The 15527-nt window shown below is 39.5% G+C and overlaps 1 protein-coding gene across 4 annotated transcripts; it reads right to left on the bottom strand.

The window, feature by feature from the left end:
• Positions 1-71: 71 nt before the first annotated feature.
• On the bottom strand, positions 72-9535 carry paplnb (papilin b, proteoglycan-like sulfated glycoprotein). Of its 4 annotated transcripts, none has more exons than XM_044168421.1 (14): positions 9339-9535; positions 5390-5494; positions 5086-5169; positions 4590-4699; positions 4202-4262; positions 3990-4092; positions 3535-3665; positions 2940-3257; positions 2577-2753; positions 2317-2467; positions 2154-2231; positions 1511-1667; positions 1313-1391; positions 72-751 (listed from the first exon to the last, which is right to left on the bottom strand). In XM_044168421.1, exons 3-14 carry the CDS (start codon positions 5140-5142, stop codon positions 470-472), a joined length of 1704 nt encoding a protein of 567 aa, XP_044024356.1. In that variant the 5' UTR covers positions 5143-5169; positions 5390-5494; positions 9339-9535; the 3' UTR covers positions 72-469. The 4 variants fall into 4 exon arrangements, with proteins under 4 accessions (XP_044024356.1, XP_044024357.1, XP_044024358.1 ...); XM_044168422.1 differs by having other exon boundaries at positions 5086-5166; XM_044168423.1 differs by lacking the exons at positions 5086-5169; positions 5390-5494 and having other exon boundaries at positions 9339-9534.
• Between the last annotated feature and the right edge of the window lie 5992 nt (positions 9536-15527).

Below are 15527 nucleotides of genomic sequence, written 5' to 3'. Positions count from 1 at the left end.
TCAAATTAAAGTAAAGTCCATTTTTGGAAACATTGCAAGAGCAGATGGAGACAAAGATAAACTACACCAGATTTTTTTCAAGGTTATCAGATAGCTCAACATTTATTGATTAGGTTCATGATTTAACTTGGGTAATCACATGGACATTACTTTATTTTATTCCTGATCTATAAGGCAAAATGCATAAATGAATATACTGAGCATCACAAACAAAACGCCAAAGATCAAAAAGATAATAAAATCAGAACCATGAGCTGGAATCGTGTCAGTTAATGTGAGGAATCTAGATAATTTTTAATGTAAAGTCCAATGTTTAAAAGAAAGATAGGATGTGTTAAGTTATACAATACATGTTTGTGTGTGTCTTCATATATGTAAATACTACGTGTGTACAAATATCATATGATTAGCTTCATGGAGACGGCACTCTGGTTATCCTGTGATTTGGAGGTATTAGTGGTGAGCATGGTTATGCCCTTGCCCTCAGAGTACCCCTGGGTGACTCTCTCCTTGGGGTCCCTCTGCGAGGTGCAGGTGGGGGCTCCCTCACCACACCCCCGCACTCTCTCTGGCATGCTTCCAGGGACACAAAGTTATTGGCATTGCCCTGGCAGCTTCCATACCAGAATTCGGTACATTTGCCAGTGCCTGAGTCATAGTAGAAGCGGACCTTCCAAGTATCACAGGGGCCCTCAGCACGAGGCAGGGAGCACACATTACCAGTGGATGGAGGGGCAGGACGTGATGTGTGCTGCTCAGGTAGAAGACAGAAAGAGAGAGATGGTAAATCTTCTATTTAGAGGGTCCTTTAAAAAAATGGGGTATTCCAGTGATATTCGATTGCACTTCCATAAAGTTGGGGGACTTGTGAGAGACAGATTAAAACAATAATCAATGATCAAAACAGAGGCCAAGATATTCTGTGTATTTTTAGTCACTAATATGGGTCAAGCTCCAAAAACACTGGATTCTACACTTCCCATGATGCAACACACTAGTGTCTTTCATTAGACCCTCCCTGCCTGGTGAAAGCCCACATCTTTCAAACTCCACACCCTTGATCTGTAACAGGTTTTCTGTTATAAATTTGTACTCAAAGGCAACATAACCCTGTTGACATCACTATGACATCACTCTGGTTCTTTTCTCTGCCAAAGCTTCTCTGGAGCCAAACAAGACACTATACAACTATTTTTACTGGCTGAGTTGCACTTTCTATAAAGAGTAGACTTATTTCGACTTGTAAAATCAGTGGAGAGCCCCTTTGATAAATCTGCATTATTTAACAACTTTAATGAGCTGTGATTCCTACCGCAATTGTCTGGTACTCAGGACATCCAGCCCTTCCAAATCCTTGAGCTGGAGTCACCCCATCCAAACAACAGCCGTACCTAAAGAAGAGAGATTTTTTTAATGTTGGAAACACTTTATATTGAGCCATTATGCCATTCGTCAATTTCATTTATGTCAAATATGGGCTACAAGAATGGCATCCAGGAAGCTCTGTTACCTGGTGCGGACACAGTCATCTTGGGAGCAGCCCTCGTTCCTGGGCCCCGTGGCAGAGGTATGGCCGTCAGGACAGCAGCCATAGAATGACTGCGCACAGTGTGGACCAATCACAGAAGGGTAGGGATCATACCTAATGTTTGTATGTGGCCTGGAAGCTAAAGCAAGTAATCACAAACATGGTCAAACAAGAATACTGCTAATGTACATTCCATAGACCTGTGAAAATGTGTGTTTGTCCTTTTTTGAAGGTTTAGGATTAAATTTGGTAGTAGTTAAATTTGGCTGGATATTTTTTTAGAATCTGAACATGACTTTCAGGTACTAAAATAAACAGTTTGGGCTTTGTGTTTGTGAACGAGGGACAAGAAAGCAATGCAAAAGCAGTGCAATCATGGTCTAAACAGCAGCAATTACAACATAAGGGCACATTTTCTTTACTGCCTGAGGATGTATTCACTCAAAAATTATCTTAGTAATACCTGAGCTCAAATAACTACTTGCACACTCATTTTTTAAATTCTTTGTACATCTTCTTTGCTACTGCTTTAGCTACACATACACATATAAAATAAGTGCATGTTCAATCATGCTAAGAAAGAGAATAACATTTCAATAAAACATCCCCCACATGCTCTACATACCTGAGTCTCCTGGAACATGGGGCACAAATCCTCTCATGGTGCTTTCATGTGCCCTTGGGTCCTGTGCACTTGGGACCACTAAAGAGAAAGTACATTGATTAAATACAAACAAGTGCAAGCAATCAAACCAAAAGAGTGTATAAGTGATTCAGATTTTCCTCACTTTGTGCTCCGGGGCAGGGCTGTGAGTTGCATGCCTCCACAGAGACGGGTCTGTTAGCTGTTCCACATCGGGCCTCTGGGTAGGGGTTCAAATCTGTATCAAAACATCCCACTCTCCTCTCCCTCACACCACCACCGCAGCTTCTAGTGCACTGCAGAGACAAGACCGGAGAGGGTAAATAATGTGGCGATAAAAGAGAGATAAAAGTTTTCTTCCCCAGTCCACAACACTTAATTTTTTTGGTGCTCCATTTCACCTACCAGTCCGTAGTCAGTCACATGCCAGGTGATGTGTGTGTGACAGGCAGGTCTGCGGCAGGTCTGGACAGAAGAAGGTCTTGCCAGTCCACTACAGGCATGGTCAGCCAGACGCTCACCTCCTGGGCCCACACAGATCACCTCCCTTGTCTGCTGGCCTTCCCCACAAGTCACCGAGCACTGACCATCAAATGCAACAAGATATTCAAATTGTGTCAGTCTCACAGCAAATAACACTGATATATCATTACCAAATCAATTTTGATACCTCAGCATAATGATCATAAATGAGAGCATAGTCAATACAATTGGGTACCAGTGGTTGTTGTTAATGTTAGTTTAATTTCACTGCTGTAAGATACAAACCACACTGAAGCTGGAGACACTGTACTCAGCAGCACAGGGATGCATGTTGCAGGCCTGCTGGCTCTGTGGCCTCTGCAGGCGCTGGGTAATGCAGTAAGACTCCTCCACCACACGGGGGTTGGCTTGGTCCTGAATCCAACACTCCACGCTGCGATACTGCATGCCTCCATTGCAGGTGGCAGAGCAATCGCCATAGACACCAGCTTTGTAGATGTATGTGAGTGTCTCCCTTGGGTGAGGAGCAACAGCAACAGGAGCGGCAGAGTGTACAGAATTAGTGTCACCATCCAAGCCCATAAACTCTCCATGGATCAGTATCTGGAGAGAGACAAATTATTCAAAATCAATTATATTGCAAGTCAACAACTAGTGTCAAAGTGCCTTTGAGCAAGGCCTTTCAATGTGCAACAGTGAAAGATTGTACTTGTCCACTAGTGAATACTGATTGCTGTGTGAGAAAGAGCTGTACTGAAAACCAACATTCTGAACCAATTTTCCTTGCATAAATAAAAAGCCACTAATTAAGAAAAATAGATTTTCTACAGATATGCAGTGCAACATAGAACTCTACTGTAGATCCCAGTTTTGTTCCCACCCTGCAGGTGCCATCCACACAGATATCAGTGCGGCCCACATAACATGGTGTCCCATCCACCACTGCAGGTCTGTGTCGGTAGAAGAAGTTCTCTCCTCTTGGGACACAGCTCAGCTCACATGGATTGGATGCTACAAAACAGATACAGCCATATTAATTCAGTGATAAAATATATACAATCCACAATGATCACAGACCTGGCTCAAATGGTATCTGCACTCATTTTTAATATGGTTTGACTGCTATGAACCAGGGTTTTTTGTATACTGTAGTACAATACAGGGAATGTCAGAAAAAGAAGACAATCACAGTAACGTAACTTACAGTAATGTCACTCACTATTTAGTGAATAGTTAATTTATAATAATAATATGATCATTTTTAGAATTGACAACTTAGCAAACACCTATACCTCTCAGGTAATGTGGATGTACAGTATATTATAGGTCTTATACCTCCATAATAAGGAACCCATGTGCGGTGTTTGCTCTGAAAGTCCATTCTGTCAAACTGGGAGCACTGCTCCTCCCTGAAGTCTCTGGATCCCACTGGACATTCCTACAATGACACAAAATGCTGGATTACTGCCATATTTTAGGATACATTAGTGCAGGTAGTGGGTGGATGTAATTTATAAAGAGGCAAAAAATTGTTTAAGGATAATTACATGTGTATTACAGGTTCGGAAGGATTTTGAAGATCCTATGCAGTTATGTCCTCCATCTGTCCTGTAAGAGAGAGGAAAGAATGGTATTTGCATGCAAATATCTCTCTTTCTTGTTAATGCATTTAGCTTTATTGGTCATGTCTACAACATTTAAATGCAGATCATGTGCATAACTTAATAAGATGATAAAAAATAAATAAAGTAGTTACTAAAACTAAAAAGGTAATGCAGATAAAGAGGTGATAGATATAAAATAATTCAAAAAGATGATTTAAAACATAATAATTATTATGGTACTTTTATTCCAAATCAAATACTAGGCACCCTTATTGTCTGTAGTAGTTTAGCCTGTCATCCCATCCTAACACCCTACGTCGCAATGTCCAACCTTGAAGTGATACATTTCCTGGTTCTCATTGCAACTCCTATGCCACAGGTGCGACTGCAGGGCCCATAGGCTCCAAACTCTCCCCAGTAGTCATGGGTTGGCTGTCTCAGCTGAAGAAAATATATAAAACAGTAAAACTCCTACTCCAGCAGCCTCTGGAACACATGGTACTCACACACACCATATCATAGCCCACCACGAACCACTAACACACACTAAGAGCATGCTAGAAACTCCAAAATAGAAGCTGGAACATTTAGCCACAAACCGTCCCCAACACGTTACATAAAGTGTGCATAAACCCGCTCTGTGGCATATAATCAGCATCACTGCTGGCACAAGAAAGTAAACATTTTGCTATTTTCACATTCAGATTTTGGACATACTGTACTTAGCATTCTTTGCAATATGCATCTGTATAAGTAAGTAATAAGTACTTATTACATGGACATTCAAGTGGAACACTATTATCAATACTGTTAAAAGTGAGACTCACAGTGAAAGCAGGCACAGCCAGCAGCTGTAGGAGACCCAGGACTTGCAGGATGTTCATGTTCACCAGAAAGCTACTGCAGAACTACTGATGAGGATAGCAACCAAATAACTACACTTTCAAGTACTTCTATTAATTATGAATAATGTGTGAGCAATTAGTCCATTCATGAGTATCAGATTATACCTAAATTCCTTGATCTCCTTGGTGATTTCTTTGCTAATGTTTAATACATGCATTAAAAGTGTTTCACCTGGATAAATTAAACAGCTAATAGCAAATATCATTAGATCCCATTTTGTCTTACCTTCTTGAAGTGAATTCCCAGCTGGTCGACCAGCAGTCCAGAGGGATGTGCACCTCAGTAGCGAAGGTAAGCACTGACACCCAGCTTTCTATCTCCTCACCCTCTCTGCTCACCAACATCACGACGCAAGTGTCAGGTTTCAACCACACAGAGAAACAGTGTGGTCTCCCCCCCAAAAGATTTTGACTTCTTTTTTTGATGTTGAATATAAGCTGTGATTTCTTTCATTTGGAATGCGGTGTTTGCAGTTCAGACCCTCAGGCTGTGAGACTGCTTATGTTGTAGTATTATATGAAGTCTTTTCATTAGCAGCCATGTGTTTTAGTTAAAGAAATGCTCAAAAACAAAAATGTGCTTTTGTGCAACAAGTAAGAAAAATCATTGTTTGTTCTAATACAGAAGAAGACAAAGAAAATATGTTAGTACATATAATTTAATGGTTGCAGATGTTAAAGCAATAATATCCATTAATCCATTACATAAGAAGCCCACTAAAATGAGATTGAGGGTGAAAGAGATCATGAAGTTTCCTTTTTTTTTTTCAGGTTGCTGGCCACTGAATGTCCCTTTCACACATCCCATAACCACTAAATACAGACAATTAAGTCACAGAAGAGGAGCTGGTGGGAGGTAAACATCTCCCTAAGGCTCTATTTAGGTTTATTTTAGTGAGAAACCACAGTGGAGTATGGCCTGGATGGGAAGAGAATATGGAAGATGTACCAACAGCCATCAGTGAAGAGCAACATTCCTGTGCCAAAAAGATGAAGCTGGAGGAGACATCCAGACTGACGAGACTAACATATATACTTTAGTCTTCATTGCCAACACAGAATACTATGGTGATGGAAAATAATAGCTGTGATATGTGTGTGTGTGTGTATGTGTGTGTGTGTGTGTGTCTGTGTGTGTGTGTGTGTGTGTGTGTGTGTGTGTGTGTGTGTGTTAGTGGGTGGGCAGGAAAAAAAGTTGATGATAGCAGAAGCGATAGTAAATCATTAGTTAACACGCAATGCAGGTTGGACCTCTGTATAGTCTAGTTATTGCCTGTGTCAAAGACAGCAGCACATGGCAATCTAGTATGAAAGCAATGCAACAAATTGTGTCCTTGTTAAGTTTATAATGTTCATAATGTTTTCTTAAAACTATGACAATGCTGTAGTGCATTGTATTATATTTACAGGACTTAGAGTAGTGATACTGAATCATGCATTTTACAAACTCCTTTTCAGTGAGTGTGGTTGTCAGATATGGACCTAAAAAGTAAAATTTGCTCAAATAAAAGTTTATATAACGCCATTCAAGAATCTCATTAAAGCATTTTTTTCAAAGCCATGAAAACCTCAGCATCTCACCCCACTTCCAAACCCATCCGTCCAAATTTTGACACACACATCCAAAACCAAAGCCAGCCCCCCACAGTTTGCATTTTCTGCTCAATGAGAAACAAAGTCTGCCAGAACCTTTCTGTCCCTCAGAGCTGCTGGGTCAGTTTCTGTGCTTGCTTTTCTTTGTCTTCAAAGGAACTCTCAGTGCTGAACAGGTTTTCCACTGTATCCACAATCTCCTGCATTTCTCTGGACAGCTGCAAGTAACTCTCCTTTAGCTCATCTTGTTGCTGCCTCAGCTCCACCGCCGCCTGCATCAGCTCAGAGGCCTGGTTGCTGCAGTCGCTCCGCAGCTGCTCCACGTCCGACAGAAGCACCCCCATGCTCTTCATCAGCTGCTCCAGTCGGCTGGTAGTACCCTCAAACCCGGATGTGTCCAGAGTCCCGACCTGGGCGCTGTCTGAAGCCTGAGCCTCAGGCTCTGGGTCTGGCTTTGAGTCAGACTCCATCCTCCTGTTGTAGCAGCTATCTGATCCTCAAGTCAGACTTCAGTAAAACAGATATCTGGGGGGAAAAAGGGAATCATTTTGCTGGTAGCCAATGACTGTAAAAAGTCAAAAAGTAGGAAGAATTCAGATATTGAGAGAGAAGGCTGAGCAATGTCAAAGATAAAGAGCCGCTTCAACAATGATAATGAGTTTAAGCTCCTTGCAGGGGGTGAAATATGCACTTTTGACTAATCTCCCCCACTTGTGTGTGTGTGTGTGTGTGTGTGTGTGTGTGTGTGTGTGTGTAGGTTTAGGTGTATATGTGTTCAGGTGCCCTTTCACTGACGTGCTGTCCTGTAATCCATTTAGGGCAGCTATCCAGAGCAACACCCTCCCCAGTCCAGAGCATTGCTGGCTCGGGTGAGCAGCAGGCGGGACATCAGATTACGTGGTTCTTCCCTCCTCCCATCCTATTCAGTACCACGGCTGTCTGAGCAGACAGATTAACCCCATCCTCGTGAACTCATCTGTGGGTGGCCTTGACACTCACACGCACACACTCACACGCATAATATAATCTCCTTTCTGTCTCCCTTTCCTTCTCAATGCAGAAGGAGCTATTAGAAAGAAGATTGTGAAATGATGCCCTGTGATGGCTCATTTGGTAAAGGAAAAAAAGAAATACCATGGCTGCATATCATCTAGAGAAATATGGGACTAAGTTAAGCAGTATTTCAAGACAGAAATGTGTTCAACTGTAAAACTAATAAAGAAAAAGTTATACTTCATAGAAAATTATGATTTGATAATGAAATATGGCTGAAGTAGTTTAGTCAATGCAGATGTTTAGAAAATGTGTTAATTGAGATTTTAGTTTAAATAATTTGTAATGAAGTTAGTAAGTTCACAAGCAATCAAACCTATATAACATATAAAATTACCTGTTATATCTATATTTACATCTCAAGTTTTTGGATATGATATGTTTCACAGTTATACACTTGTACTCTTATTATATATTAGAAGTTGTGTGCCAGTGGTGCTTAAATGTTATCCTGGCTCATCTGCCCGAATTTGAGAAAACTGCACTAATGTTCAACAAATATTTCCATAAATAACTGATGTTTGTTTGAACACATTTTGTAGAAGATAGCAGTCATGACATTTAATATAAAGACACAGTATTAATGTGCATATTCTCTAATATCTTTGACAGCAGCATATACCAACGTTTTTCCTTCAGTCACCTCATAGAATAAAACAGTAAAATGAGAAACTACACCAAAGCGATGATGTGTTTAAAAACATGTTAAAGAGCCAGCAGAGGCACCTACCCTTTAAATGGCTTTAAAGATAAGGAGTCAAAATGGTGACCTCACCACCTTCAGTCTCTTATCAAAACAAACCAACTTGCTGCAGGGAGGCCAGTGTCAAGGGAAGGCTCTTTCTGAGAGAAATGCAGTGGTGTAAACATTAACTGTGTCAGAAGAGCAGTAAGGAATTATTAATCTGGGACTGAGTTAACCATAAAACCTCCCAGCAGAACAGATCAATTAATTAGCTGCAACAATTATATTATTGTAAAAGAAAAAATATGTAGACCTGAGCACAGAGTAAGTAAGTTAGTTTCTTAGGGTCTTTGGTTAGTCAGGTTGTAAATGTTACTGTATAATACATGCACTCCTTCAAATCTAGACGTGTTAGTAAACATATATGTTAAATATAATCTGCTTGGTGTCTGGACCCTTTTCCTCAAGCTTCAGATAGGTTCACATATCGCCATTATGTCTTATACATGATGGTACTTGTATTTTAACTGTTTGTGAATAAGCTGAAACTGAACTGAACTGAAGTGTTAAAAGATAAAGCAAGAACAAGAATATAGTTGTTTTGTTGCACCTTAAATTAATGCAAAGGCACCATGGTAAGCAGAGGAGCTTGTATTTATTTTATATGTACAACAGGGTTAAACAATAGCTTCAATACCAAAGATATGGCAGATATTTAGATCTGCAAAACTGTTACAAATAACAATAAAAGCAAAAGCAAAACGATAGTTTTTCACCAAAGACAAAAACACAGATTTTACATTATAAGTGCCTATGAGAATAAAATGAGAAAATGAACTCTTACTTGTTTCTGTTGTTATTTACTTAGAGTACCCAGGATGTTTCAACATACAGGCTGAAGGTAAGCTAGAATGTGTGTGAAGCATGGATCCTGTTCAGAACACAGCACCTCACAGCAACTATATTCCCTCACTATGACGATGGTCATGGTGTTGTTACTTTAGACTGAACACTGAATGCTGCTTATCAGCAATTCACACAGAAACTTTAGTGTGAGTGGTGTGAAGGGTGGCATCTGTATGATTCCTACATCCCAAAGGCATCTTCAGACTTTCTATGATGAACTTAACCCAATGAGTAAGGGTAGTACGATTTTATATATGTCCACAACTGAGGGCTCAAACAGAAATTGATTGAAGTGGACATTAAATACACTTTTGCAAATGTGCATACATGAACATAATCTACAATCACAACCTGAATACATGTCATCATACCTTGCTCACTCACAGTGAAATAAACTTTGTTCTTTCTCTGCCAGGTGTCACAGCCTCTCTTTGTGAGAGTAACGTTCAAACACTGTTAAATCAAAATCATTATGGTTTTATATTCTGCAACTTAGCAGTCATTGCTGTAGAGTTTTTGCAATGTACTTATCAGACATCAAACACAGATGTCCAGTATACTTTGCCTAACTGGGGCCAGAGGCTGCAAATTAACTTCAGCTAGATGTCCTATATACATTACAATTGTTGTATTTTTCTTTTGTCTAACAGAACTGACTTAGTCATCTTTTATCCCATATTGTTGGGTTTAGATTTTATTTAATGCTTAATGTTTAATACCCTATTTTCCCTTCTTCAATTTTATCCTTATCCTTTATTTGCAGTCTTGTACAGTGGTGTAAGGTGGTAAGGACAGGCCCCAGTGCATGCTATTATGACTGGCCCTAGTGCATGCTAGTTACTAGTTATGATGCACACATACACACACACCATTAGGCATATATATATTTTACCAACGATGTGTTGGATATTACAGTTGAATTACTTACTTAGGCTATTGTATTGGGAAAGTAGAGAAGTCAAAGAGAAAGCTATCAGAACCATGAATAACAATTAAACTAGTTACTGTATATCATATCGTCTCATCACATGATCAAATAGAGACTTGATACTGGACAACAACAACATACATATTACCCAGCAATCATCATTGCATATCTGTAAATGACAAAAATACCAAAGAAAATAAGAAATTATTAATTTAATTGAATTGTTTTTTATAGTTTAATTTTTAAAGTTTATTTAGAATAAGCATAGAATTTTGTTATAGATTGGTTCTGACCATTCTACCAAAAAAAAAAGAAAGAAATGAAAACCATGAGGGAGGCACCACTTTTAATTTAACATGAGTTCGTCTTTGAACACAGGCGTATTTCCAAGGTGGCAATCTGAATCACTCGCAAGGGCCCATCCTTTGCTTCTGCCCAACACATTGCTCTCTCTACAGGCCCCCCACCCCAAGGGCACCAGTGCAACTGCACTACCTGCACTGTCTATATTTCCGCCCCTGGTCTTTAAAGTTTTATTTTTGTCTAAGTGTTGGATTTTTGCCTTTGCTTTTATTGTCCTGTGTACGCAGGGCACCCATGGAAAAGAGAGTGAACTGCACTCATTGAACCAGCCTGTTTAAATAAAGTTTGAATGAATAAATTAAATTTTAAAAAACACATATCTGTTTTTTCCCTTGGATTGGTCATATGTTTATTATGACAGAAATTGTGGCAAATGTTAAAAGTGAAGGAATTGGCTGTAAGTTGTAATATTTGTGTTACATAAACATCTATTGAAGCATTCATGTAAATATTTATATGAAATAAATGTGTGGATTAAGTTAAAATTCACACACATGTAAATATGAGTCAGTATTATGTAGACGGCCACACGTGCTTGTTCCCAGCAACATGCTCTGTTAAGATGAACACCTCTAGAAGTGTCTGTTTACAGTTTAATATGGTGGAAAAGTTGCTGAATTGTTGAGTGGAACATCATAGCTATGCCTGGATTCCTGTTGCTTTCTATATTCAAGCAAATAATCGATACATAGGTCTATTGTCATGTAAAAGTCACATTACTAAAAGTTAGATTGTTTTCATGTTTTAACTTCAGTTTGAAGAATTATATGGTTCCAACTGGGTTAAAATGACACTGCTAAACATTTTTACACCACTGTTTTGGTACTAATTTGAACTAAGTGTGAAGTAGAAAATACATGTCTCCACATGGGGGCAGTGTTGTAATTCTGAGATTTCTGATTTGCGCTCTTGTGGAGGATGTTTGCGTTTTAGTGTTCCTACATGTATTATGTGTATTGTCTGCCTCCACTCTTGCATGTGTGTGTGTTTGATTTTCTCCTCTGTGTAAGTGAGCCCCAACACTTGTGGCCATTTAAGTGCCAACATGTGTATTCATGTGTGTGTTTCTATGCTGTAAGTGATTGGTTTTACAGTACAGATTACCAAGGAAATATTGGAGTAAAATTGATTGGAAAATGTATGAAAAGTGTATTTAGTCTGGTCTGAAATAAAACTACATGACTTAAAGGGGAAATTCCTGGAAGTTGTTTTTGTTTACTTGAAGTAGCAGGTGGTTGAGGTTTGTCAAATCAAGGTAGCACAGATAGTATCAGGTCAGTCAGTTTCAGGTTTCTAAACCTTAGCACTTTCTGGCACTTTTTCCATTCTACTGTGTGGAAAAACTCAGTCGTCGTTATTAGTAAAAACAATCCTATGAATTACTTGAAAACAACTTTTGTCTCAACAGCCCTGCCCCTGTCTGTATCCTTATCTCTTTCTTTCTTTGTCTTACACACACAATCTCCACCCAGACATCTGGTTTGTCTCTGCAGAACGCTTTCGACAACCCACCATCATCACTGGTTGAAGCTGAAGAAAAACTGCATGGCAGTGTTTCCCTCTATGATTTACTCATAAGTAAATGAAAGCATTAAAAGGCTCTCTGTCACTGAAAGAATGGGAGAGTTATGGGCCAGTGGCTCACATGCTGCCTCGGCCCTCGGGACCCTTGGGGGACCAGGGGCTTGCCACAATGTCTTTACCCTCAGAACTGTTACGCTATTTATGGACTCTCCTGGGTGTGCATGGGACTGTGATTTATGGCTCTCCATCTGGTGCTGTGGGGACACTGTTGTCGATACTTAGGATATGGAGTTAGATGGAGTCTCTCTGCTGGGATGATCATGCGTGGAATCATGGGGACCAACATGTGTTTAAAGTGGGTAAATGATACAGTATGTGAATGGTTTGCCTGGGGATTGGGTGTTGAGTAATAAAGTGTGCATTTATGGATGTGAAGTGGTATATAAAGATATACAGTATAGGAAATCCATACAGAAGTGACCTCTGAAGACGTGAAGCCCTTTGAAACAAACTTGTGATTTTGGGCTATAAATAAAACTGACATGAATAGACATGAAGGACAAGACTGATCAGGTGGGGTAGAAAACAGAGTATACATATCTTCACATAAAACAAGGGGAAGGAAGTCAAGTTCATTGCCTTTATTGCAAAAAGACAAATCAAAGTGCTTAACATAATGTATTAAAAACATTAAAGTTGCACACAAATGTTTGTATCAAATTATTACGTGTAATGTGAAAATTGTCACTCATAGTGGTGAGCCCACAGATAATTATCACCAACATCAAACTCTTAACAGCTTTCAGCTCATTGTTTTGGTTTTACGGCCCACTACTGTTTTGTTTCACTCTCACCTCTCTCATCAGCATTGTTTTTGGCTGTATTTTTGGATAAGGATAAACTCTCATTCAAAAAAGCTGTTGTCTATACAGTAGACAGAAATAACAGTAATGAAATCACAGTTTGGAGAAACAGAATGACAGTATAAGGTAAACAAAGTTTAAACATATACAGCATGACGAATGTTGATCAGAGAAGTCAAACTTCCAGGTGCTGCTGGTAGGACCTGGACCCCACAACAGCCTCTGTACCGAAGACGTATAAAGGGGACAAACTCCACATACACACAAGAGGCAAAACTCAGATATCAGTAAAACAGAGGTATTAAAAAGACTGAAACAATTTAAAATAAATTAAAAAGATAAAAACAGAGAAGAATGACCTCTAGGGTTCAGCCTCATGCTCAAGAACACTGTTTGGGAGACCAAACCATTGACCCTCTCTACATCATGTGACTGCACCATAAGAAGACACTTTTTAGTGCAAGAACACCATTTTGAATGTAAAAAAACATTGGAAAACAAACAACAGCAAAGTACAAAAGGGCCTTATCCATATTCCTGATGAGGAACACATGATACCACAATGACATGCTGTTTGTATGTGTAGGCCTTTACACACTGTCACATGTCTTGGATGAAGGACCAAGTGTTGCTGGTATTCTCTATCTATCTATAGAATGATGAATATGCAATGTGAACAATTTGAGAATTGTTTTGTGGATGAAAGTGATGGAACAAAAAGAAGTAGTCCTTCAGAAGGGGGACATTTTTACCTTGGATTTAAGAACTGTCATTTACAGTTTCTTTCAAATGTCAGTCCCTCTGAATTGGAGTGACAGTTAAATCCCTAACAAAGAAAAGGTTAATGCCTTTTGAGAAAATGTTGAAAAGCATTGTAGAAAATCAAGATTTAGTTAAAAAAAATGTTAATGAAAAAAAGCTTAGTTGCACTCCACCCCAAGTCCTCAGATTTGGATCAGTTTCCTTGAGACGTTGCCTTCTTCTGGTAAATGGGCGGGATTCTTGATCCCATCCCTCCAGGGGAGTGCAAGTGCATGAATAGCTAATGCTCCAACAAGACCTCCCCTGCTTTCATTTGATGCCAGAGAATTTCTTCTCCACTGTTAGAAAAACAACAAATGTGAAGCCTACAATGTGTGTTGGTCAGAAACCAAATTCTTACAAAACTATAATTGTCTGAGTCAGATGGGATGTTTAAATATTTCCCTCAGATTCATCTGGAAGAACAAGCTCAGTTTGTGGAAAATATGTGATTTATGTTTGTATTGGCACCTAAACTAAAAATGACTCGTCTTAGTGGTATAGTATCAATTGTATTGGTTGGATGCTTTAACATAAGTAAAGCCTATTAAACTGTCTCTCACCATGTGACCTGATCAGTAGATGAGGGCAGAAAAAATAATTGTATACAGTGGTGATCCTGACCGAAGAAGACAAGCAGGAGTATCCTGGGATGTAATTTAAAGTGGAACGCATCAAGTTGACCTTCTCATGACTCGTGTCTATTATGAATGTCTAATGTGTCCAGAGTGTCTGTTAAGTGAAGCATTTGGCCCTGTTCATGATAAGCGATATGTATGACATTGAGCTGCTCACCATCCCAGAGCGCTCCATTGTTGGGTTTCTGTTGCACCTGATGTGAATGCCTGCCAGCGCTGCACTCCCTTAACAGAGCTTTAATTGTTTTACATCCCTTCAACATTCTTGGGCTTGCAGTTTCACCTCAGTACACACTCACACACGTGTTCATACACACACAAACACTCAGAGGACCTTATTTTTTCTTTCCAATGAAGTGCTATGCTTGGCAGTACTAACAAGTACAAGCGTGTGGGAATATGGTGTTCTCAGGAATCAGCAGAGGGCAGTATGACAGACACTTACTGTTAGTAACATTAAAATCTCAGCTCACTTGAATCACTCATAATTCTACAATGCAATAGAGAGTATACTGTGGATGTATTTTATGTTGATATTGTAACTGGAGAAACTTTAATACATTTTTAAATTAATTGTTTGCTATTTTATAATAGCAGTTCCCAACATTTTTGGCTTGTAAGTGATGTCATCTGGGGGTCAATCTGGGGGTGTATAGTTGGAAAGAAGTGAGCTTACCAGACCTTTGCAGCCCGCTCCTCATCTCTTCTTGAGGCTAGTGGCTTCAGGCTACATTAGCCGGTACTAGCATGGCACACCTGAAGCTTCGACGGAACTGTCGGCAGTAAAGTTGCATTGTAGGTAGTGAAGGCGACAGTTTTTGACAAGAAAAAAGAATGCGTGGAATAAAAAAGACAATATCTCTGGTTCTGCTGCATCGATTTTGATACTTTTTTTGTCTGTCTTGAGTCTTACAATGTCAAAGGAGTGCAATGCTAAATCAGTGGAGTACTCTTTAAAAACAAAGCAAAGTCTACTTGCAATCCCTTGTCATCAGTTGCATATGAGTGAA

Source organism: Siniperca chuatsi, linkage group LG16 (genome assembly GCF_020085105.1).
Source record: "Siniperca chuatsi isolate FFG_IHB_CAS linkage group LG16, ASM2008510v1, whole genome shotgun sequence".
Taxonomy (NCBI): Eukaryota; Metazoa; Chordata; class Actinopteri; order Centrarchiformes; family Sinipercidae; genus Siniperca; species Siniperca chuatsi.
This window is presented reverse-complemented; position numbering and strand designations above follow the sequence as displayed.

What these genes read in the sequence shown, in the direction of transcription:
- paplnb (XM_044168421.1), bottom strand. Translation starts at nt 5,142, where the DNA reads ATGAACATCCTGCAAGTCCTGGGTCTCCTACAGCTGCTGGCTGTGCCT. An exon ending in GTGTCTCCAGCTTCAGTGTG is followed by an intron (nt 2,754 to 2,939) that starts GTTTGTATCTTA and finishes TTTGATGGTCAG; the next exon opens with TGCTCGGTGACTTGTGGGGA. An exon ending in CCATGTTCCAGGAGACTCAG is followed by an intron (nt 1,668 to 2,153) that starts GTATGTAGAGCA and finishes TACTTGCTTTAG; the next exon opens with CTTCCAGGCCACATACAAAC.